Raw genomic sequence first — 25499 nt, 5'->3', positions numbered from 1 at the left:
GTGGGAGAGGAAATTTATTTTGGATAAATCCCATGGTCTCCATTCCTAGTCTGTAAATGATATAATTAATTTTGTGTGTTGGTTTCAGAACCTTCCTCCCTTTCGGACAAAATTAATTGTGGCATCATCGGTACAAACTTCCTAAAGGGATAACTCTAAGATAAGCTAGGTAATGGTATACACTTAGCTATAAATAATAATATCCTCTGTCATGCCCTAGATTTTCAACATAAATAAATAAGCCATTATGATAAAAGATTCTCGCATAAGATAAATAATACCCAAAATGGTTTCCCACCTGTTTAACTTACAAACAAGCCCCAAGTTTTAAGTAATTACAACCTTGACACCACGGCCCAAATTAACTTCGACACAAGTACAACGTGTTTAGAATATTACAAATTTTAGTCAAAAGGTAATTCAAGAGTTAAATTAGTTATAAAGCCATCTTTAATCAAAAGTAAGTCCATTACAAAGATGAGTGCGTAAACTAAATCAAGTTAGCTTCCAAAAATTTTCGTGTCCAAGCACACCATATCATGCAATCTACTGCCCTGTATTAGGACCTGAAAAGAAGGATTTTGTTGAGCTACACTAGCCCAATAGAAAATTCTCTACAAAATCTATATGTAATGAGATGATAAACATGAATACGGCGAATCAAATTAAACGGCAAATTCAAACAATGCACGCCAACACCCTTTGCAAGTAGCATAGCAATTCTATACACATACACACACACACACATACACACACACACACACACACACACACTCTTCTTCCAACGAGTTTCCACCCCTTGCGATTTTGTGTTTCCACCCCTTGTGTCACAATATACTCCACATTCGATTTACAACGAAAACCGTGGATCATCACAATCAATACCGATGCCATAAACTCATTCCACACACACACCAACATTATCTATTATGTCACAAATAGCTCTAGGACCATAGCAAACAAGACCACTATATCATTTTCAAGGAATATGCAATCCTCAAGCCATAAAACATTCCATTCAACCATACATTGCAAAATAAACATTCGTATCACACATAACCACCACAAAACATGTAAAGGAAGAAAGAAATCCCTACCAAAATGGGTTTTGAGCAAAACCCTATGAGAAACAAGTGGATTGAGCCCAAATCTTCAAAGATAAGCCCCTCCCATGCTTAGATATAGGATCTAGGGTAGATATAATCCCAAAAACAAGACAAACAAGCAAGGATCAACAATTAATTGAGAGGAGAGAGAGAAAAACGTGAGTGAGTGTCGAAAAGTGAGAGTAAGGACACAAAGCTTACCTCTTGTTCACCAAATGTGAGATTCAAGTGATTTTGAAATAGAAAACGAAATCAAGAGTTTTGGGTGAGATTGGAGTGGGTGGGTGAGAGGGATTGTTTCTAGGGTTATTTCGTGGGTTTGGGTGTGAAAAATGGTAAAGGGATGTATTTATAGTGATCCAAAAAGCATGCTAAATTTTCTGAAAAACTACAGTGGGTACCGGTACTGAAAAATTCAGTACCTATACTAGAACCTTCAAAAGTCAAATTGTCCCAGCTCTGGACACTAGGTACCTGTACTGGAAAAATGTAGTACCTGTACTTGCTAGGCAGAAAAATGAAAATTTTCCAACGGTCACCAAATCAAACCCCAATTGCTACCAACACTTCCAAACATCATTACAACCTCAAAATACGATCTTCCACATATTTAGATGATTTTAGAAAATATAGTAATTTGCGAGTCTCTACATCCACTCTATCTGAGTCACTGTTATCATTTATAGGACCGAATGAATATTGGCTATTTAATTTTGCTTGGCATAGTCTAGTATCTAGATAGTAAAATTAAAAGGTTGTACCTATCTATACGAATGATGAAGAGTAGACGACCTTCGCATCGAGGCATGCTCTTCACAGTGTATAGGGTTGCCAATGTTTTTCTTTTAACATGTGGTTGAAGGAACCAATATTAAAATGAAATTCAAGTTTTTATTGCCCTTCATAATTGTTGTTATGTGATTCTCAAATTCAAACATGGGCTCTTTCAATCCACTTGTCATTATTCTCAAAGAAAATAAACTTACTGGATCGAATTATATTGACTAAAAAAGGAACTTGGATATTGTGTTAACTGCTGAAGGGCACAAATTTGTGTTGTCTGAGGAGTGCCCTCCTAAACCTGATGAGAATGTCACATAACATGAAGCAAAACTTTATAAAAATTGGTAAGTATTACCCATGTTGAGGGGACCCCGATTAGGGATCATGTTCTGAAGATGATAGCTCTTCGTAATGAACTAGAGACCCTTGGAGCTGAAATTGATGGGGAAACCCAGATCGATTTCGTTCTTAACCCACTGCAGTTTGAGGGTTTTTAAGTAATTTTTCCTGAACTATTATATGCACAAAATGCATTTATATTTGGCGAAACTTCTTAAGGAACTCCAAGCAGCTGAGGGTCTTTTGATTGTGAAGAAACCACCATCAGTGTTAGTGGCAGAGAAGGTTTCTACTTCTAAGCTAAAATGCAAGAAGAAACAGAACAAGTCTCAGAAAAAAGGTTGTGGAGGCAGTTCATGCGCCTCAAGGTAGAGTGAAAAAGCTTGCGGGCAAGTGTTTTCACTACAAGCAGAAAGAACTCTGGAAGTAGAAATGTCCATTCTATCTCAATAAAGTGAATAATCAGGATGAATTCACTACAAGCAGAAAGAACTTTGGAAGTAGAAATGTCCATTCTATCTCAATAAAGTGAACAATCAGGATGAATCTTTTTCACTGGATGTTGAATCACATTTAGTGGTGTTATCTACCAGTACCTGGTGTGTAGATACGAAAGCCACTAATCATGTTTGTAATTTGTTGCATGGGTTCCAGAAAATTAGAAGACTCAGTGATGGATAGATTTATCTACATATGAGAAATGCTACGATAGTGGTAGCAGTTGCAGTAGGAAATATCATTTTAAATTTTAGTAGTAATAGGAGTTTAATTTTGAGAGATTATCTTTATGTTCCTTCTATTAAAAAAAACTTGGTTTCAATTTCTAAGTTGATTAAAGATTGATATTTGGTTTATTTTAGTAACTTTGTGCTTATTAAGTTAAATAAACGTTTTATATATTCTGCTTCATTGGTGTATAATCTCTACTTTATTAATCCTATATTTCTTACAGTGCAACTACATGAATTGAATAACACTAATAATATGTCATGTAAGAGAAATGAGCCTTCTAAATTGAACCAAACGTATCTTTGGCACTTATGTCTTAGTCATATTAATCTGAATAGGATTTCTAGACTAGTCAGGGATGGACCTTTAGGTTCATTGGAAGTTGAGGAACTTCTAGTCTGTGAATCCTATTTAGAAGGTAAGATGACCAAGAGACTTTTTTTATCAGTAAAAGGTTACAGAGCCAAAGAGCCATTGAAATTGGTTCATTCTGATTTGTGTGGACCCATGAATGTCCAAGCAAGAGGTGGTTTTGAGCATTTTATCACTTTGATTGATAATTACTCAATGTTTGGATACATTTATTTGATGCACCGTTTGGATACATTTATTTGATGCACCGTAAGTCTGAATGCTTTGAGAAATTCAGGGAGTATAGGACGAAAACGGAGAAGCGTCTGGGTAAATGTCTCAAGACACTACAATGTGATCGTGATGGCAAATACCTCTAGGGAGAGTTTAGGGACTACTTATCAACTGAAGGGATTATATCCCAATTGTCAGCTACAGGTATGCCACAATAAAATGGTGTAGCAGAGAAAATGAATAGGACTCTTATGGATATGGTCAGATCATTGATGAGTTATTCAAATTTAGCAATTTCGTTTTGCGGACATGCACTCGAAACAACAACGTACATTCTTAACTTGGTACCATCTAAGTCAGTACCATCTACACCCACAGAACTGTGGACTGAGCGCAAACCTAGTCTGCAGCATGTTCGGGTTTGGCCGTCTAGCACATGTGCTGAATGGGAACGCAAATAAATTGAAATCAAGGACAGAAGTCTGCTTGTTTATGGGGCACCCTAGAGGAACGAAAGGTGGATTGTTTTATAGTCCTATGGATAAGAAAGTCATTGTTAACCCTACTGCCCGGTTCTTAGAAGAGGACTATGTAATAGAACACAAGCTCAGAAGCAAGATTGTTCTAAAGAAATTGAGAGGAGAGGAGAGGAACCGATAAAGACTTCTTCAACACCAATAGTACATGAGGTTACATTGCAAGAAAGAGTTGTTGACACACCAGTACCACATCGTAGTGGGAGGGTTGTTGTTGTCCCACCCAATCGGTATACATTCTTGGGAGAATCTTATGATATGATCCCTGAAGAACAACATGCTGAACCCTGCAACTTCAATGAGGAACTAGAAGGTAAAGATGCGAAACTTTAGCAAAAGGCTATGAAATCTGCATCCACATAATGGAACCGGATGGATTCATAGCAAAGGGTCAAGAGCATATGTATTGCAAGCTTAAGGAGTCTATTCATGGACTCAAGCAAGTATCTAGATCTAGGAGTATCTGTTTTGATCAAGCAATCAAGTTTTTTTTGGTTTGATCAATGTCCGGATGAGTCATATGTGTACGAGAAGCGCAACGAAAAAGTGGTGGTGTTCCTGGTACTATATGTAGATGATATTCTGCTAATTGAAAACGATGTGAGAATGTTATCTTCGGTAAAGGTGTGACTATCTAGCTAGTTCGATATGAAAGACTTGGGAGAAGCCGGTCACATCCTTGGGATTAAGCTTATGTGAGATCGCAAGTATAAGATGTTGGGCTTATCATAAGCTACTTATATCGATGAGATCCTTGCTCATTTTAGCATGGAGGATTCCAAGTTCTTCTCTTTTTAGACATGGAATCAACCTATCCAAGGATCAGTGTCGTAAGACACCTGAGGAGATGGAGAAGATGAAGGCAGTTCCTTATGCCTTGACAGTAGGAAGCCTCATGTATGCTATGATGTGTACCAGACCTGATATTTGCTTTGCCATTAGCATAGTTAGTAGATTTCAATCTAATTTAGGACAAGAGCAGTGGACTGCAGTGAAACATATACTCAAGTATCTGAAAAGAATAGAGGTCATATGTTAGCGTTCCAATCAAAGAGTCTGGTGCCTTATGGGTACATAGACTCAGACTTTATGTCAGACAAGGATTCTAGAAAGTCTACCTCCGCATGTGTGTTTACCTTAGGAGGTGGAGCCAAAAGTTGGAGGAGTATCAAGCAATCGTGCATTGATTGATTCCACCATGGAGGCCGAGTATGTGGTAACTTCTTAAGCAGCCAAAGAGGCCATTTGGCTTAGAAACTTCTTGATGGATCTAAAAGTGATTCCTTTAGTACAATTAGCTATTACATCTATTGTGACAATGGTGGTGGAATTGCTAACTCTAAAGAGCCATTGACTCATAAGAAAGAAAAACACGTCGAGCGTAAGTATCACCTGATTCGAGAGATCGTTCAGCGAGGTGATGTAGCTATGTCCAAGATCTCATCAGTAAACAACCTAGTAGATCCTTTTACGTATAGCTTACAGGCTAAGACTTTTGATAGTCACGTAGAGGGAATGTGAGTGAGATGCGTGGCAGCATGACTTTGAGTCTGAGTGGGAGTTTGTTATGAGGTTATGTAAAAGTTATGATTTTATATGATGGATTAATATTGTTATGTATTAATTAGCTTTATCCCTTTTTGATGAGAATCTTTTATAGGCAATGTTTGCATAATATTATTGTATGTTGTGCATATGTGTCTTTTATTTTACAAAGTAGATGATCCGGTGTGTAGAGTTCGGCTTACACACAGAAGATCAGATCATCGGGTCTTGTGAAATATAAGCTATGGTTCATAGTCTTAGATGGAACTGGACACACCATCGATAGGATAGTAGTACAATGTTTTGTAGGTCTGTCTTGACTACAGGGAACGGTCTAGTTCTAACTCATTGTGCTAGTACACTTTGTGTGTATTGAACAGAACCGCATTGAGGTAATTGTCTTTATACTAACTTTATAAGACAATTGGAACCTCATGGTTATTATGAATGTTTATGCTCTTAATCCAAAAATAATTATTAGAGGTATATATTTAATGTTGTTGACTTTGATTCATTAAAGAGTGAGATCTTTATACGGTCAATAGTCTCGGTGAGTTGGGTAGCAACATTATGTATATGGCAACTATTAATTATTGATGAAATCCACGTCCCAGTAGGGATTGATGATACCCCTTAAGCAAGCTTATAAATTTCAATTATGTTAATCCCTACAAGTGGATATTTGTATCCGACATATCGAATAAGTTAAGCGGATAATCTCAAGTTAAAATGTTGATTATGTAGGACATTGTTAGTAATTTATTTTAATCAACGGGTATCTGTAATCTTAACGTGGGGGCATTAATAAGTATTTAATATCATAGAGCTCGTAATATAATCGAGATAAGGACGTGAGTGCAATTATAATTCTGTAGTGGGGTGAATTATAATTAGTAAAATAAGAAATAGAATCCTAGCGGGATTAGGTTTTCTTATTTACACTGAGAGCCCAGACTTATTACTCCTTAGATCCCTATCGTAGCCTTATATATACACGTTATGCTCTCTAGGCCAGATTGACGTTTTTCTACTATTCAGTAAATAGAGGCAGGCTTAGAGAGAGCAAACAAATCACGAAAGTGTCCACACTCGATTCATGTTCTAGACGTGCGGGGAATATAGTAGAAGATTATAAGGTATGGTCGAGTAGTTTTCGTGGCATACAGCAAGGTGTGCTGTAACAAGTTCAACCAGCGTTCATGAAGCATGAGTTATGGTAAAACTCTAATTCCGTCTTGTAGGGTTTTTGTGTTTTTTTGTTGTCAAATCTGTACGCATTATTTCTGGGCTCTGGGAATCGTTTCCCAACAGATATTTTGTCTCATGCATTGAACGGGAACAATGCTAGTTGATAGAAAAGAAACTCGGGGTGCATGTTGTCCCTTAGGAACAACATGAGTGTTGGGCCAATATTCCAAGCTGTCAAAGCTCGGCAATGGACGACTCAGATTGCAACAAATATTAAATCAAATTAAATTACTTTAAAAAATTAAATCAAATTAATTTGCAACAAAAAAATCAAATATTGTAAACTAACATTGATTTTTTTTACCACGTGTATCAAATGGGCACAACGCTAATAATAAAAAATATAATCTAATACTTTTTTGGTTCCATGTTAGATGCATGCTAGCATTAGTCTCATTCTGTACACTGAAAGACTTATGTGTGGTGTTAAATGAATTTGAAGTACCACGTAACAGTACCCTTTCAGGGCGTAGAATAATTTTTCCTAAGTCTCTCTCTCCCACTCCCACGTTCCCCTCCCCCTTTCTCTGTTGCCCTCCCCCTCTCCCACTCCCACGTTTTTCTCTTTCATATTTTTTTTAAAAAAACTTTAAATTCTAGGAGGGTTGAGATATAGACACACACACACACACACACACACACACACACACACACACTATACTATTTATCTATCAATATATTATAGAAATGTAGTTAAAGCTAAAAGGCTCTCAACCCACAATCCTAAAATGTAGTTGAAGCTAAAAGGCTCTCAACCCACAATCCTAAATTCCAAGAATTTAAAGGTTTTTTTAAAAATATGAAAGAGAAAAACGTGGGAGTGGGGGGAGGGCAACAGAGAGAGGGGGAGGGGCACACACAGTCCGGTTCCTAGCAGGGCGTTCTGATCGGAACTTAGGTCTAGACCACCACTCAACCGTTGGATCGTGTTTTCAATGGTCCAAATTTTAATCAAACTTTTCTGGAAAAAAAATTAATTGTGATCGGTCATAAACCTTTCGCAGATCCGAACCATTGAAAACATAATCAAATGGCTGAGATCAAAAGTCCGGACCAAACACTAAATTAGGGCATCCTAACCTGATTTTTTAGATGTTTTTATAGATGTCCCCGGAACTCTATATATATATAAGTCCGTTTCCAGTGAGGGATCCCGCACGGGCTTACCGTGCAGGACTCCCATTTTCTGATCGAATTGCGACGATCTGAGCCGCTCAAAGTGATCAGAACGTGATTTTAAGGGTACTCGTGAGAAATTAGCAAAAAAAATGATCGGGAAGGGCTTGATCCGAACAGTTTATTATTGAACGGTTCAGTAAAAAACTGCTCGGATCAAGCCCTTCTCGATCATTTTTTTTGTTGATTCCTCGCGAGTACCCTTAAAATCACATTTTGAATACATTGAGCAGCTCGGATCGTCACAATTCAATCGGAAAAGGGGAGTCCCGCACAGTAAGCCCGTGCGGTGTCCCTCACTGGAAAATCTCACACACACACACACACACACACACACACACACACACACATATATATATATATATATATATATATATATATATATACACAGTGAGCTTCCTGTGAGGACCTTAAATAGGCTCCTTAAGTGCGGACCTCCTCATTTCTCTCATTTACCGATTGAATTTTGATGATCCGAGCCGCTCAATGTGATCAGAACATGATTTTGAGGGTACCCGCGAGAAATCGGCAAAAAAAATGACCGGAAAGGGCTTGATTTGAGCAGTTTTTGTTTGAACCGTTCAATAAAAAACTGTTCGGATGAAGCCCTTCCCGACCATTTTTTTTGACGATTTCTCGCTTTAACCCTTAAAATCACGTTCTGATCACATTGAGCGGTTCGGATCATCGAAATTCGATTGGAATTCATGAGGTCGGCACTTAAGCTAAGTAGGGGATCTCTCATAAGAAGGAGACTCATATATATATATATATTTGAAAAGGAATGACTAATATTTGGGTATCGGATTTTTCGAGGGATCCATCAACTTTTACTTGTGGCAGCAGATTTAATTTCCAGAAGCTGTAGAAAGAGGAAAATTTCTTCAAGTTGGCACCAAACTTGATTGAGATGGCTCAGCAGACAGCCCACCTTGTAACAACTTTCTGCTTTTCACATTGCTCAAGTGTCCCATATTTGCTGGAAGGAGATGCGAAGAATATTGTTCAGATGCTTCAAGGAAAATTTAGTGCCAAAGCAAGCCTAGATGTGATCATTACCGATTGTCTTAATCTAGCTAGTTTATGTAAGGAAAATAATTTCTACACTCTTTTTTTTTTATTATGGCACTCCTTTTTTTGTCTTTTAGGGAAGCTTTTGTGTGTATTTTTTCACTAAAAGACAAGAAAGAAAATGCCATAATAAAAAAACGGACTATAGAAATCATTTCTCTTTACTTAATTCTTATTCTTGTAAGTTTATTTCTCAGGCATATAATAGGGTGGATCATGACATAGCCAAGTATGTCCTATTTATTGAGCACCCTACAACCTTGTAGGGGAATCTTTTGACTTGGGCCAGTATGGAGGCTACTCTTCATGTTTTGATTATGAAGCAATAAATACTAATGATGCCAATTGACAAAAATAAAGTGTCCCACATTTTTATGTTTCGGTTCCTAAAAAAAACTTTCCCAACCACTCAAATCCTTGTAAAACAAGAACTAAAAAAAAAAAAACTCATTTATAAAAAAAAAAATCAAAGCTTTTTCTACAAATTGAAAACAAACATGAACATCTATTGAATTGCGGGATTTCTTTTCTAATTTTTTACAAAAATGCATTACTTCAAGTTTTCGTTTTATGGACATGAGAATGAGATACTATAGGGACGATTTTCACCCCAATAAAGTTTTGTCCCCAAATTCCTCTTTCCTAGTTTCCTTATAGTCCAATCCTCATTAGATAATGTCCCTATGCAATCTGACTAGATCACGTCTGGAGTATTTTTTTTTATTTTATATCTGCATGTCTATCCAGACATGCTCAAAATGCATTGACGCAGGATAAGGGACAGAGGCGCCTTTGTCTCATTCTTCAGTTTCAGTGATAGTGCAAGTCTGTCGTCCAAGATTTCATTCGTCGTCTTGATGAGATGTGGAATTTTAGGTCAGTGAAGATCCAGAAGAAACCCGGGGTCCTTTGGGAGATTGCAACTGATGTCTAGTACTACGTCCACTGGTTAGGCTCTGTATTATTGGTGTTGTGTATCCATTATGGTGTATTGTAGTTCTCGTAATTTGGTTTGTTGGGTCTGCGTCTTACCACATTGTTTGGAGTTTGATACGAACATGATTAGTAGTCGGGCGGAGTGCCAACCTAGTTGGCATCGACAATGACGTTATTTTGTCCCTTATAAGAGATGAAGTTCGAGCATTCTGAAAGAACAAATAGTTTTGGAGGTTGGATGGCTTCAACCAGCTCAAAATGCGTCGACAACAATGTATGGAAAAATAGTTGTCATTAGACATTATGCGAACATTGCAACGACTTCAGACTGTCCAAATTCTAGTTTGTAAAAAGTTCATGAAAGATTTCGTGCATACATGCTATGTATAGTTTTGGAGGTTGGATGGCTTCAACCAGCTCAAAATGCGTCGACAACAATGTATGGAAAAATAGTTGTCATTAGACATTATGCGAACATTGCAACGACTTCAGACTGTCCAAATTCTAGTTTGTAAAAAGTTCATGAAAGATTTCGTACATACATGCTATGTATAATCACAAAAAACAAGTTCAATATTGAATTCTCAGTGTCAAGGTAGTACAAGTCTGTAATTCCATTCCCCAGCCGAGCCATCTTCAGTTCTTCATGCCCATCATATTATTTTTTAGCTTTCACTTCTCACAATGTCGAAATTCCAAAAACTATAAAGCCAAAATCATCCAAGCAAACTATCAAGGTTTCCAAGGCGCAGGGGGCGGCGGTGGAGTCGGAGACATCGGCGGAACAGCAGAGAACATGGTGTTTTTGTCAATCCCAGCACTCTTATCACCTGAGAGAGCCACAAGGGCAGCAACCAAACCGGCATTTCCTGCAATGGTGGGCTCCGTGTAATTGTAGTTTGTACGTACATCGTGGAAACCATCGTGTTTGTCAGGGCCCGCAACCATGGCTCCGACAAGGGTATTTGGATTCGGCTTTGATGTGTCCCTCCATTTCCACCCTCCTTTACAATTATACTTGACCTTGTTTTTGGGGATCGATGCACCTCTATGATGGACGTGCTTAGGATAGTGATTTCCAAAACCCACAACATAACTCATCCCTCTAGGGTTTTTGCCCAAGATGTAATCAATCTGCAAAATGTGGGAAATAAAAATATCCTTAGGTGTTCAACTTTGAGCGTATAGAATTCTTTGGGAGTTAAACACATGGATAGGAATTAGTAAATGTGGCAATCTCAATCCATATTTTGTAACCCGTCCAAATCTGCCCACTTATAACCCAACCCGTAATGGGTTGATATGGGTTCAACCCATATTTATATGGGTTTAAGTGGGTTAAAAATGGGTTCAATATGGGTTGAACTTAAAAGACCCAAATTAACTTGTTTTTCTTCCGTCACCGTGTCTTGCTATCTTCTTTCCTTTCTATATCACTGGTACCCAAACTGACTTAAGAGTAAAATGTTTTTAATCACTGTGTCTCGTTTGTCCTTCATAATTTTTTTGAAAAAGACAAAAACTGTCTTTTGACTTTTTTTTTTGTCTTTTTCAAAAAAAAATTATGAGTTTCGATCAATTTTTCGTTTTACTTTTTCAATTTCTCTCGTCAATACAAATCAATAAGTCCCAAAAGTTTGATGCAAAACTAACAAATACGAAAAAATTTAAATGAAGACCAAAAAAAAAGGTTTTCTTTGTTGTTTTCTCTCAATTCATACGAGATCAGAGGATAATTTTTACATTGTATTTTCCATCATCGGAAAAGCATAAAAACATAGACCAAAGTTTAAAAAAAAAGTTCAAATGAAATGAGAAAAAAGAGCAAAAAAAGACCGGAAAAAATACCCCCTCTCTCCAACAATCGAAATCCTTGCTCTCTGGACATATGACGTACGGCGACGAAGATCAAAACTTTGGGTACACGATGATGACGATGACCGTGGTCCGATTACGAAGACAATGGGTGTTCCGATATGATGGTTGAAGGGGTGATTTTCTATTCCCTACTCTAACAGATCTGAATCCTCCCACTCTCACATGTATGTATTGCTATTTTTTTTTTATGAAATCTGCTCAAAATATGTACGGAATTAGGTTTTGAACACAGTAGATTTTTCTGGTTTATCCCATGTTTTGAACTCAGTAGATTTTTCCGGGGGACGACAAAAGAAGTAAAAAAAAGATATCATGGATAACGAACTGTGTATCGAAAAAAAAAAAAGAGGAGGAGGAGGAGAAAAACGGGTCGGGTCGGGTTTGGCTTGCCCATATTTGACCCGACCCTTTTCAACCCGCCTATATTTGACCCACGACCCATTTTAACCCGCCCATTTACCACCTCTAGGAATTAGTATCAAATGCATAGGTAATACTAAATAGAGTAAGATATTAATGTATCCTTAATAATTTATATATTAGCATAAAATAATTCACACACATATGTATATACATGTACGTTGCACACAAGAAAAATTCTAATTATAACTTCCGACAATCAATCAACTTATGCAAATGACCAGAGTATTACAAACCTGTGTCTCCGCAAATTTACGAAGGACATCGGTTGAGTAGAAGTTGGGCCCACAGTACCATCCAGGGGTATCAGAGGCCGAAAGATAATCACTGTACAGAGTAGCCAAGAAGGCAGCATTAACCACATATTGAAGAGGCTGAGGCCTTCCATGGTTTAATTCGATTAAGCCTCCTGCAAAAGTACAACACAAAATTCAATGAGACCCCATTCATCAAGCTACAATGAAGATCACACAAATAAGAAATGGACATGGCATACCTTTGGTTCTATTAAAGCTTGTGAAATATGGTAGGTAGGAGCACATGACTATGCTGGTTTGATTGTGGAAGGTCCTCAAAATTTCTTCGTATGGATATCCGGGGCTCAAGAACAATCTCATACGGCTTAAAAGCACCTAGATGAATAATAACAAGAAATAACATCAACCATGAAATGTGCATGGTATCTCCAAAAGTTAAGAAAAAATCAGGTCTTTGAAATAAATAAACCCCATTGTTCTTGGGTCAACAAAAACAAGTTCAGAAATCAAGAAGCTAATCCCTTCATCCAGAAATACTTTTGGTAAAGATCCACTAAAGTTATAGATCACGAATACTTTGTGTTTCTTGGTTCTTCTATACCACTATAACAAAACAAAAGCCATTCAAATTTGAAGTGTTGCATGAATATGAAATTATTTTGAGAAGCCCACCAAAAAAGAAAGGGGAAGATCGAGAGGAAAATTTTGTAAGTACACATTTAAGCATGTATAATTAGAGGTAAGCAAAGAGTAGAAAAGACTCCGGCAAAAGTTTAAATTGATTATGGTTCATGCCATGGTCATATATACCAAACATCTCTTGTAGATATTTTATGCTTGTTTAGTTCTAATTTCTAATGCATATCTGAAACACGAGAACCTTTAGAATACCAGGGAAAAGACTGCACCATAAACACACAAACCAAATATTATGCACAACAGACAACAAATATTCGGAAACATGTTATTTGAAACTCGAAAAAAGAAAAAGAGGAACCGACATAAACACTTGTGACGTAGGTAAATCATCCCCTTTTCATCTTTTAGGGAATTTAACGTGTTCCAAATTATTTGTTCTTCGTTGCAAACAATGTGTTTTTGTGTTCTCACGGCATAAGCCTTTCCCTTGAGGATAATGTAGTCAGAAGACAAGACATTACAAAAAACTCCACTTACTTGAGCTCCAGCAAGCTTGTTATCCCAGCTAAACACGCCATAATCAGGTCCACCCCAGAAGGCTCCCGCATGTTTGGCAAGAACAGGATTAGTCGCAAGTTGAAGATAGGACGTGTTTCCAGTAGCATAATAAAGCCAAGATGCACCCCACACAAATTCGTCCCAGTAGCTAGAGGAATTATAGAAAATCGCAGCATCTGCACCACCTGCACTGTATCTGCCACGCTGATCCCTAGCAAACTTAAATAGGGTTCTTGCACCATGGACCAGTTTCTGTGAGTAGGCTTTGTTGTCTTTAAATACAATTGATGCAGCCGCTAAAGCAGCAGCCATTTCTGCACCAAGGTCAGAACAAGAATGACATTCATATACCGGTCGTTCGTAATCGACGTCTTCTGGGCGCATCCAGCAGTAATGATCGTTTGGAGCGGGCCCTCTTGAAGTATCTCCAACTCCAACCTGTTTGACCAAAAAAGATCGGGGAAAAGCATGTAGATCAGGTTGGAAAATCTAATAGACAATTGTTCAATGAATCATGCCCATTTGCCAATAAACTAAGATTTGAAAACATGCAGACAATTTCTTACCCAACAAAATATACATAAAAAAAATGGAACAACAACAGGGAGCTGACTTCAAAACACCAAGGAAGCATGGATACAACAATATGGCACAATCGAGCAAGAAAGCTACACGCAAGGCAAGGATACGTTTGAAGACAATATTCTTAATAACTTTCAGCGTTGGAGTATGCATAAAGATAAAGCCACAAGCAAACAATATATTGTTTATGTTGTGAATATCAAGCATCCAATACATGTCATTGATGCCAAAACCGATACTAAAAGGAAGCTAACAGTAATGGAAATTCCTTTTTTATGCTATGATGAATATGAAACTACTGTATTGATAGGGGCGAAGTGTAACTTTGACTAAACATTCATGACGGAGTGGCTGCGAGTAACCATTTTCATAATTTCTGTAAGTCATGAAATTTTACAGTTTGATCCGTATAAGTTAATAATAAAAAATCATGTTTTAACTTTTAACCCCACATATCGAAAATGTATACTTGCCGTATTCAGAATTGAAGAAACTATAAATACTTTATGGATACTTTTCAGACGTATACAGTACATGTCCAACCATATTGGGTGCTAATCCGTGTCAGATAACATATTTTACAAGTGAATGGGGCCTTTTTTGTGTCATCTATGCTTCATAGCAAAACAGATGGATGTCTCATTCCACTTTGGCAAATGATTCCGGGTAACAAGATGCAAAATTTACCTGTGCAGCTATCCGGTCTATAGTATCAGCGGAGTTATTGAAGGTCTTGAGAAAGTAATCAGTCCCCCACTTGATGACGTCTTTAATGTGGCTGAGCTCTCCGGCAGCTTCATATTTTGCACTGTATTCAATCACACTCCAACTCAGCATGGTCATGGCAAAAGATGCAGGGAAGTTAAACTTGATTGCATCCCCAGCATCATAATAGCCTCCCACCAGATCTTTAATTACGGATGACGAGTCGGACTTGCCATCATTCAGACAAGAGTTTCCCCTCCAGCTAACATTATTATGCCGCGGAAGTTTTCCAGCTGTAATTATTGATGTCAACAAAATGCAAGTATTCGAGTGGAAGAATGAGACTGAATGTATAAGAACAAAAACCAACCAGCAATTTCATTAAAAAGAAAAGGGCTTCCGTCTGACTCTTTTAGTCTTTTATCTTCTACTTAGATATTCAGATTGATTAACACATAATAAATTGTACATTACCAATTACCTAAAGTGGTAAATGATAATTTATCAAAAAGAACTAGTCGAACAAAGAGGCAAAATGAACAGAAAATCCTATCAAACATGGAGCATTAAGGATTGATCATAGGACTACTGACCCTAAAAATGTCCTTAATTTAATCTCCCATTCTGATACAAGAGTCAATGAGTTCATGACCTCACAATTTCTAATTACCAAAATGAAATGCTAACTAGTGTGGATCTCAACTAACAATCAATAAAAAAAATCAGATCTGAGAAATAACTATATTGAATGCAGTGTACACACACACAGAGACACACAGCCAGAAATATACTAGATCAAAGGTCTCTGTTCATCTCACACTGAAATAGTCAAACAAGGGTCAGAAATGGTACACACACAATTCTATAAAACATAGGTCTTTATTAGTCCATGGATTACTGATCTTGTTTGTGGGCTTAAATAATTTACCCATTTCTTAAATCCAAGTAGCCATAAATAAGTAGAGAGATAGAGAAATTAGGTAAAATGTCTTTAATTAATCCCCAACCACACAATCACGTGCACTAGTCAATCAGATCATAACCTCAACAATTTCTAACATCCAAAAACCAAATGCTGCCCAGTGCAGATGCAAACTGAGAAAGAACCAAGGTAAACAAGTCAACCGGATCTTGACCACCACAATTCCAAATTACCAAAACAAATTGCTACCCAGTGCAGATATTATCTGAAAACCAATAAATAAACCATCAGATCTGATTTAAAAAAAAAAAAAAACAATTCAATACAATAAAATCACCAACCCCTATCAACATACACAACCGCCCATGCAAATTAAAACATTATCACCACTTACATTTCTGGGCATTGAAGAACATGAGAGCCTTATTCAGCGCAACAGTATAATTATCGGGCGGCGGAGGGCGGTGGTGATGGCGGGGGACGGTCTTGACAATAAGTGTGATAAACCCAATGAGGAAACCGGCGGCCAGAACGGTCCCCACCGTCCAAAGAAAGATCTTGCGGCTGACGATGATGCAACCCAGATCCACGTACTTCTTCTTCTTCTGCTCGCCTGGGCCCAGCAGCCAGCTCTGCTGCGTCTCGTCCAGCGGCCGCGACATCGCCGCCCGGTCGAAGTCGTTCAGGTTGCGGCTCCGATCGTCGTCCGTCGCCGAGTCCGCAGTGTTTATCTCCAGTGGCCCGCCCCATGGATCTCTCCCGTACATACTCATCTCTCAATTCTAACCGAAACCCAGAACGAAATTGAAGTGAAAATTGGATCTTGGGAAATGGATTTGGTCTAAAATCTCTTTTTGACTGATGGGTATTGGTGGGTTTGTGAATTCATCAAGTGCGTAGGTGACAGATTTTGATGAAAACAAACGGATGTATAGCTAGAACGAGATCTAGATGCAGAGAAAGGTGGGATTTTGAGAGATGGATTTGATCAAAAACCTCTTTTTGACAAATGGGTATAGTTGAGTCGATGAATTTGAGTGGCTAGTCAACAGATCTTGACAAAATAGTTGAATTTTTGCCCAAGAAGAAAAGGATAATTAAACAGAACCCAAATCAATATGCAGAGATGTATAGAAATTTTGACGAATGGGTTTGATGTAAAAGCAGGTTTTGGGATTGGGGGAGAGAGAGTGGTCGGGTGGGGATGAAGATGGAGGGGAAAATGGAGGTGGGTATTTTTTAGCTGATGTATTGGAGAGAGCAATAATTATACAGAGGAAATTTTATTTATTTTTGTAGTTGGGATTTTGGACTCGATTCCAATATAGTACTAGTACAAAGACAAAGACAGTCTAACTCTTTACCACTCTCTCTTTCTCTCTCTAGACGATTACCTGGCATTTTCCTCTGCCTTAAACGTATTCCTCTCTCTCTCTCTCTCTCTCTCCCTCTCCCTCTCTGGTGAGACAACTTTATCCAGCTTGCTTTTGTTACACCGCAGCTGGAAGGCTCTGCTACGGTTCTACCTAACGGATAGATGGCATTTCATTGGGCAAAGTTAAAGCATCAAAGGCTCCGTTCCACATTTAAAAAAAAAAAAACTCAAAAAATAAGAATTTATTTTTAAACTTAAAGATAATAGATTTATGAAAATAATTTTTTAATTTTTTTACATAGTTTGATAGATCTCATCGAAATCTATAAAACTATATCCATATCGCATATTTTTTGATTTTAGAAAGTCTATTATTTTTAAACTTAAAAATTACAAATAAGTATTTAATTTTTAAGGGGTAATCCGGAACGGGGCATACACTTTTCACAAAAGTTAAGGGCAAAAAGTCCACTTTTATCCAAATATTTTTAGAAATATTCAAGATAAATTCCAAAAAGTTTTTAGTGTAGTGGAAGGTGAGATCCTATTCTCATATCCTATTCTCACCAAGAGCGTGAGTGCTTAGGCCCCGTTCCGGAACGATAAATAAGTACTTATTTTTTAAGAAGGTAATTTAAAGCTCAAAAATCATGTGCTTACGCAAATAATTTTTCTATCACTATGGATTTTGTTTTATAGATCTCATTGAGATCTTTAATACGGTGCAAAAAAAATTGAAAAATTATTTTTCATTTACGTTATTTTTGAGTTTGAAAATGTGAAATAAGTACTTATTTTTTAAGAAGGTGTTCTGGAACGGGGCCTTAGTTTGGTAGTTGATATCCTTTGGGCTTGTCCCACCCATATGTCACTTAGCAGTACCCTTCTCCATTCCATAGGAGTTAGGCCCCGTTCCAGAAATCTTCTTAAAAAAATAATCAACTTATGTCACATTTTCAAACTCAAAAATAATGTAAATAAAATATAACTTTCAAAATTTTTTGCACTGTATTAAAAATCTCTATGAGATCTATCAAACAAGATCCATAGTGAAAGAAAAATTATCTGCATAAGCACATGATTTTTGAGCTTAAAATTACTTTATTAAAAATTAAGTACTTATTTATCGTTCTGGAACATGGCCTTAGGAATATTCTAGACATATATTGAGTGGAAATGAATATTATATTAGGCTTTCTAGAGACTAGAGATTTTACCGGTTATTAAATCTTAAGTAAAGAATTTTGTGGGACTGTGTGGAAGACAATGGTCTCTCATATATATTTTAAATCTTAAGTGAAAAAAAATTTCTTTTCAACAAGACAAGGGTCTCTCATATATATATATATATATATATAGTCTCTTTCTCCTAAGAACTATCTTAACTTAATAAAATAAAGATATCTCTTTTCCAATCGAATTTTGATGATCCAAGCCGCTCAATGTGTTCAGAACGTGATTTTAAGGGTACTCACGAGAAATCAGCAAAAATCATTGACCGGAAAGGCTTCATCCGAACGGTTTTTGTTTGTTTTTTATCGAATGGTTCAAATAAAAACTGCTCGGATGAAGCCCTTTCCAGTCATTTTTTTGCTGATTCCTCTAAATTATTCATAAAATCACGTTCTGAACACATTGAGCGGCTCGGATCATCGAAATTCGAATGGAAAATGGGAGGAATGGATAAGTCTTTATTTTAACTAAAATAAAGACCTCCTTATTTGAAAATGATATATATATATATATTAAAACCGGACAAGGGTCTCTCCATACAGTTGTCATTTTATTTTTTCTGAATAAAAAAGAAGAGTAGGAGGCAATTCACAAGGGACCACCAATTAAGACATTGACCAAAAGCTGAAAAGCATCCTTCAAGTGTCGGCAAGGAATACTGACTGGGATATTGTCATAAAAATATATTTACCATATGGTAAGAGATTAGTGAGTGTTATTTGATTGATTAATGCTTTAGACTTTAGAGACATTCTAAACCAAATATTGATATTAAAACCATTATATCAATTTCTAAATAACGTACGGTGAGAAGGCTTCTAGAACAATGTTTCAAGAGCACTAAATAATTTAAAACATGTTCTGAAACATTTTCAATAAATGATACAACTTTATTAGAAGGGTAAAAGGCAGTCAAAACCTATACTCACGGCTCACCGCCTTCCTATTCATTTACCTAATGTTTTTTCGTATTAGAAAATAACCAAATCTAATAGAACATAAATATTCTAGAAAAGCAAAAGCACTTTGCTAGACAACTTGTTTATAACCAAATTAGTTATGAAACGAAAGTGACTTGCTAACCCCAATAGTAAGGGTCCGTTCTTGGAAATATGTATTTTCCGTGAACAAATTGAGAATTTGAGCTCTTTTTATTGTGAAATTTGTTGCTTAGATGAAGTGTCTTCTAATGCGTATCTCTATTTTCTTTTTTGATGCAAAAGGTATGATTTCTATTACGAATTAAAAATAAGTCTGGAGTATTTAACTCCTACAGAGTCTTCTTGTAATTGAAATAACAACACAACGGGTGCAATAGAGAAAGAAATTAAACCTTCCGAAACTGATCCTTAAGAATTGAAATAGCAGTTGTGTTGATCCGTAAGAATTTTAACAACAGAAGTGTTATCCAAACTGAATTGGATCCGGGACCAATTGTGCTCTTTGGCTAGAGTTAATCCGTCCCTCACACCCCATAACTCTGCTGCCAGAGTGGAGCACGAGCCAATATGGAGTTGAAAACCTGCCAGAAAATTTCTGGTGTGATATCTAATCAGGCCCCCCACAGCTACAGAAACATGACGATCAACTCCTCCATCCATGTTAACCTTAACTGATTCGACGAGTGGCGGATCCCATCCAATCAACTTTTCACAATACCCTTGAGCAGACTTGGCATTGTAGTGATGTTGACACAGGCTAGCACATCTTGAGGCTTGATGGGTAAAAAATCTAGAATCCAAATTGTTCAAAGTGGAATTAGATTGGAAATGATGTTGCGATTAAGCCACACAGTCCAACACCCAAACAGGAAGATGATGGACCACGGGATACCCGACATATGGAAAAGAGGGGATTTGCAATGATATTTAAGCCAAGACTTGTAATAACTCCGATTTTTAGTAAATAAAAAAATCTCATTGTTTATTCAAATTCTTTAATTTCTCTTGAATGGCTTTATAATTTTCTCGTTAATTTCTAATAATCCGTCATAATTGAATTTTACCCCTTTAAAATTTGTTTCTTGATTAAAAGCCCTACTTGGCAAATATAGTTAGCTTCTAACCAATTAGTTGGAGAAACCTATCTACCAATCCATTTAGTTACCTTTTAACCATTACCCATTGGACGATAAATGTTAGGAAAATCTTTATCCATTGGACAATAGAAAACCTAGATTTTCTACCAAAAATACTTACTAGATTTTGTTAAAGTACTTATATATAGTTATATATACATGCCTAAATGACATATGGTATTATTCTAGTGTATATAGTACCTCACCCTTTTATCTATCGATCAATAACTACTAGGAAAATTATTATCTATTGGATAATAGAATTAGTCTTGCCAACAAGTACTAGGGTTATTTAAATAAATCATTTCCTAGACTTTCCATGTGATGATATACTTATATATATGTGTATGTACCTTATAATATATTACCCTAAGATACTCTAAGTACATAATCTAGTATTTTAATGGAACATGTGCCTAATAGGTTATTTTTAACAGAGAATTTTGACCTTATAATTTTTTATTGGGTACTTGAAAATCTTTCTAGATTTCATAGTACTATTATATATGTGATTACTTATAATAAGAACATGTGTTTGATAGATTTGTTTATTGGGAAAATCTTGGCCTAGGAAATCTTAAAAGCTTACATAGTACCTTAAGTACATTTTTTTATATGTTCATTTGTACATAGAAGTGTATATATATATATATATATATATATATATATATATATATATATGTGTGTGTGTGTGTGTGTGTGTGTGTGTGTGTGTGTGTGTGTACATTGTACAAGAGAGAGAAAGAGAGAGAGGCCGAGAGAGAGAGAGAAGGAGAGAAGAAAAGAGGGAGATTTGGTGTGTACCTTGACTTGATCTTTCCATTGTACTTTGACTTGATTGCAATCTAGGATTATATACCTCTCCAAGCAAAAATCTATCTCCATTGTCCTTATATGTACAATTGCCAATATAAAATCTTGTACCATCCTCCCTTTCTCCACCAATCTTTCCATAATCCAATCCAAAGTACCAAATCTAGCCTTGCATGCCTAAGAACTAGGTAGGAGTTGTACAAGCAACCATGACCTAACCTATCAAGCTTGACAAAAGGAAAAAAAAAAAGTGAGATATATATATATATATATATATATATATATATATATATATATATATAGAGAGAGAGAGAGAGAGAGAGAGAGAAAGAGAGAGAGAGAGAGAGGGAGGGAGGAACCTTGGCCTATAAATAGCAAGCTCACCCAAGTCATTTATCACACCTTCACTCTTTGCTCCAACTTCTCTTTAGAATTTCTAAGCTTTCTAAGTTCCAAAGTTCAAGTTTCTTAAGTTTTCTTGAAGTCTTGAGAGCTACCACCAAACCACCTCCAAAAATCACCCCTAGATCTTTAAAGTAGTCTAGTTTAGTTAGCAAAGTTGTTTCTAGGAAGAGAAAATCTATCTCTCTTCCTTTCGAAGCAAACCGGAGTCGTTACGCCGCCGATTCGCAAAACCGACGACATATTCTCAAAACCGACCAACCGCCAAAAAGTAAGGTAGAACCCCTTGCCCCCTAACTCTACGTATAGAACCGTATGTTAGAAAGTAGAATGTCTTTACTCTTTAGTTCAAAGTATAACATGAGATATATTTAAGTAGATAACGTTATCTATCGCTTATAATGTTTGGAATGCATGATGATTAACAAACTCGTTTTGCTAGTGGTGGTATGAACGTGTTGAATAATGAACTTTTACTTCAATAAACATGTGTTGTTTTGAACTTTCCACAAAAGAGGAAAGAATGGATTTTTGAAAGATACTTATCGCTTGTTTAGAAGTATTCGTATTTTGATCTTTAGGATGGTTATGAGTATGCATACATGAATTGCTTGTATTACTGGTGGTATAATATTGAGTTGGATGATCTTGTTAGTTTAATATTACAATGAATGATTTATAATTACATGTGAAGTCCTACCGCAAAATCGTTGCATGAAAACGAGAAACGGAAATTGAGAAAGTAGAAATATGACACCTATGGTGTGGTTAAAGAAAAGACGTGTTTTGAAAAAGTGAAATGTTTTGAAGACCGCAATGTGGCTGGATGTGGTAGCCCATTGTGTGGTGTGTGTTTTGTGAGGATACTCGGGAGACTGGAACGACGGAACCGAGGTTGGGTGTGTAGCTTGGTTATCTGCGGAGAAGAGCCAATACAAAGTGTGCCAATGGGAACCCGGTGCGGCAGAACCATTGTGAGGATACTCGGGAGACCGGAATGGCGGAACCGAGGTTGGGTGTGTTAAGAACGATTTTTTGAAAATGTTGATATGGTTATGAAATGTGAAAATTGTTGACACGGTCTACAAGGAGTCACGTAGGAGAACTCAGAAAATCATGGACACCAACGTTAGTTTGGATAATGAATGTAGATGTGTCATTGTTAACTGTTTGTCAATTGTGTTTGAACTATGTGGTAATCGCTGAATTTATGGTCCATTGTTTGTAAGTTAAAGGTTAGAGGGTATGGGTTACTCTATTGAGCTTTTGTAGCTCATGGTGTTGCCTTTGGTGACCTTGACATATTATATTGGTGGCGATGTCGGTATAATGTGTCAGACCTCATAGATGAACAGGCTGAGCTGTATACATTGGAGGCCTTTGGAGCTTGCTAGAATGGAAGAGCAAGCAGAGCAGTAGTTAGGAACCCTAGTTCCCTCCCTTGTTGGTTAAAAGTACTCTTGTAAGACTTTGTGATGTAATAATGAGCCAGTTTCACTTTGTTTTTGTAATAAAATGTCTTATTAACGTACCCAGAATTTGGGGGCTTTACAAGACTGAAGTGGAATGGAACTATCAAAGAATGAGAAGTGAATGCTAAGAATGATGAGATGGGACCACATATCTCTAGTATTATGGCAATCCTTGATGACATGAAGAGTGTCCTCAATGGTGCTGGGACAATGTGGGCAAAATGGGTTTGAAGTGATGTTGCAAGTTAAAAGGTTGTTTTTAGTGGCAAGACGACCATGAGCTACAAGCCAAAGAAAATGCATGACACGAGGGTTAGCGTTGATTTTCCAAAGCCAATGCCATTTGGTGAACGGGGGAAGACTATCCCCCCAAGTGCCTAAAGAGTAGGCCTCCTTACTATTAAATCAGCCCGACAGGGAATTCCACAAACACCATCCGGATTGTCATTCAAACAATGGGTCGGATTACTCCAAATTAGATTTTTAACAGAAGGAGTATCAAGAGAGTTTCCCAGGGCCTAAACACCCCCATCCCATAAGTCACACACTGTCAAGTTACAATCCTAAGGGGTTAATGGGTCTTCCACCATACTACAAATCGAACTTTGACCTAACCAATTGTTAAACCAGAAATTAGTAGATGATAATGATTCGCATTTGAGTTAACATAACTCTTGATATTTTTATTTCTATACCTATAGGTTGGAGGATATGTTGTACTATAGATATTTGTTTAGCCTTTTGGAGCTATAAAAGGGGTGAAATCAACATAGACAAATGAGGAGGATAGGAAGAAACTCAATTAGAAGACGATTGAGTTGATTAAACAGTGTGTTGGACACTTGGTATTTCACCACATACCGTAGAACACCGATGCATATACTCTATGGACGACCTCCTATCTATACTACTATTGAAAGAGTGAAGCTGTTTGTCGACATTTCCTATTCCCAAACTACCCTTCCCTTATTTCCCCTCATCAATTCACGCTCCTTCTTCCAAACGCCTCCTTAAACCAACAAAAACGGCCCCCTGAAGCAAATTGGGTCAATAGTTGTGACCTTCCAGACAACTCCTCTCCCAAAGGCAACAAACGAATTATGAACCCATTGCCACTTAAACATGGTGCAACCATTCTGCAGGAACTCTATCTTGACCATTTGAAGCAATCTAAATTTCTAAGCATAAAGATAAAGTTCCCCTAAAAATTGCAAGAGAGCAGTGTTCTAAAAGGCGGCCTAGGTGGCAGCAACCGCCAGGATATACCCCTAGGCATCTTATTAGGCACTCAAGGAGACAAGGCAAAGCTAGGTGACTAAGGCCTTAGTGTTATGTTAAGATAATAAACGATTTTTGGTGTAATTTTTATTAAGTTTAATAAAGGGACCAATTGGATGCAAGAAATAGAAGGGGATGAAGTAATAATGAACTTGCTCCGTTTGGAGCTCCTCCATCTATCAAATGGTTTTCTTTTCTTTTTCTTTTTTCTTGGCAAAAGAAATTTTATTAATCTCTGAAAAGGCATAAAGATTAAAAGGACAAGGGTTAGTTCGATTATCATGGGACCAGTAGCGTGGTGATGGGCTTCTACATTCCATCTTAGTGTATTTCTTTCTTTTTCTTTTTCTTTTCTTTTCTTTTCTTTTGCTGGCTTTGAAATGAGAGTGCAAATGTGTTTTGGTTTTCAGGTTCGTAAGAGGAGATGGGTGGTGATAGGCGGAACCATGGAAGAAGGGAAGAGGATATGATGTTTACTGTGATCTGATCTTTTTGGGAACGGGTGGAAGGAGAGGAGAAAGGGAAGAGGATATGATGTTTACTGTGTTTCAATCTTTTCGGGAATGAGTGGAAGGAGAGGAGAAGATGAAAATAATTGTGGGGGTTTTGAGAGAGAGAGAGAGTAAAAAACGAAGAAGTTAAGAATGAGTAAGGACTTTGGAGGAGTTAGAGCATCTCTTACCAAGCTCTAAATATAGAGACTCAACACCAAAATAGAGACTCATCTCCATTTGTACTTTTCACTTCTAACATGGGATAACTTTTAAATTATATATCTTAATTCTATAAAGTTTGTACTATTGAAAAGATAATGAAAATGTCATTAATTTGACA

General features: G+C 37.0%; 1 protein-coding gene across 1 annotated transcript; it reads right to left on the bottom strand.

Annotated features, from left to right (window-relative positions):
* Nucleotides 1-10494: 10494 nt before the first annotated feature.
* LOC131327283 (endoglucanase 25-like) lies at nucleotides 10495-17475 on the bottom strand. The gene is made up of 6 exons (XM_058360364.1): nucleotides 16410-17475; nucleotides 15076-15386; nucleotides 13786-14244; nucleotides 12849-12984; nucleotides 12589-12761; nucleotides 10495-11188 (listed from the first exon to the last, which is right to left on the bottom strand). Exons 1-6 carry the CDS (start codon nucleotides 16786-16788, stop codon nucleotides 10787-10789), a joined length of 1860 nt encoding a protein of 619 aa, XP_058216347.1. The 5' UTR covers nucleotides 16789-17475; the 3' UTR covers nucleotides 10495-10786.
* Nucleotides 17476-25499: the final 8024 nt, after the last annotated feature.

Source organism: Rhododendron vialii, chromosome 5a, assembly GCF_030253575.1.
Source record: "Rhododendron vialii isolate Sample 1 chromosome 5a, ASM3025357v1".
In the NCBI taxonomy this organism is placed as follows: Eukaryota; Viridiplantae; Streptophyta; class Magnoliopsida; order Ericales; family Ericaceae; genus Rhododendron; species Rhododendron vialii.
This window is presented reverse-complemented; position numbering and strand designations above follow the sequence as displayed.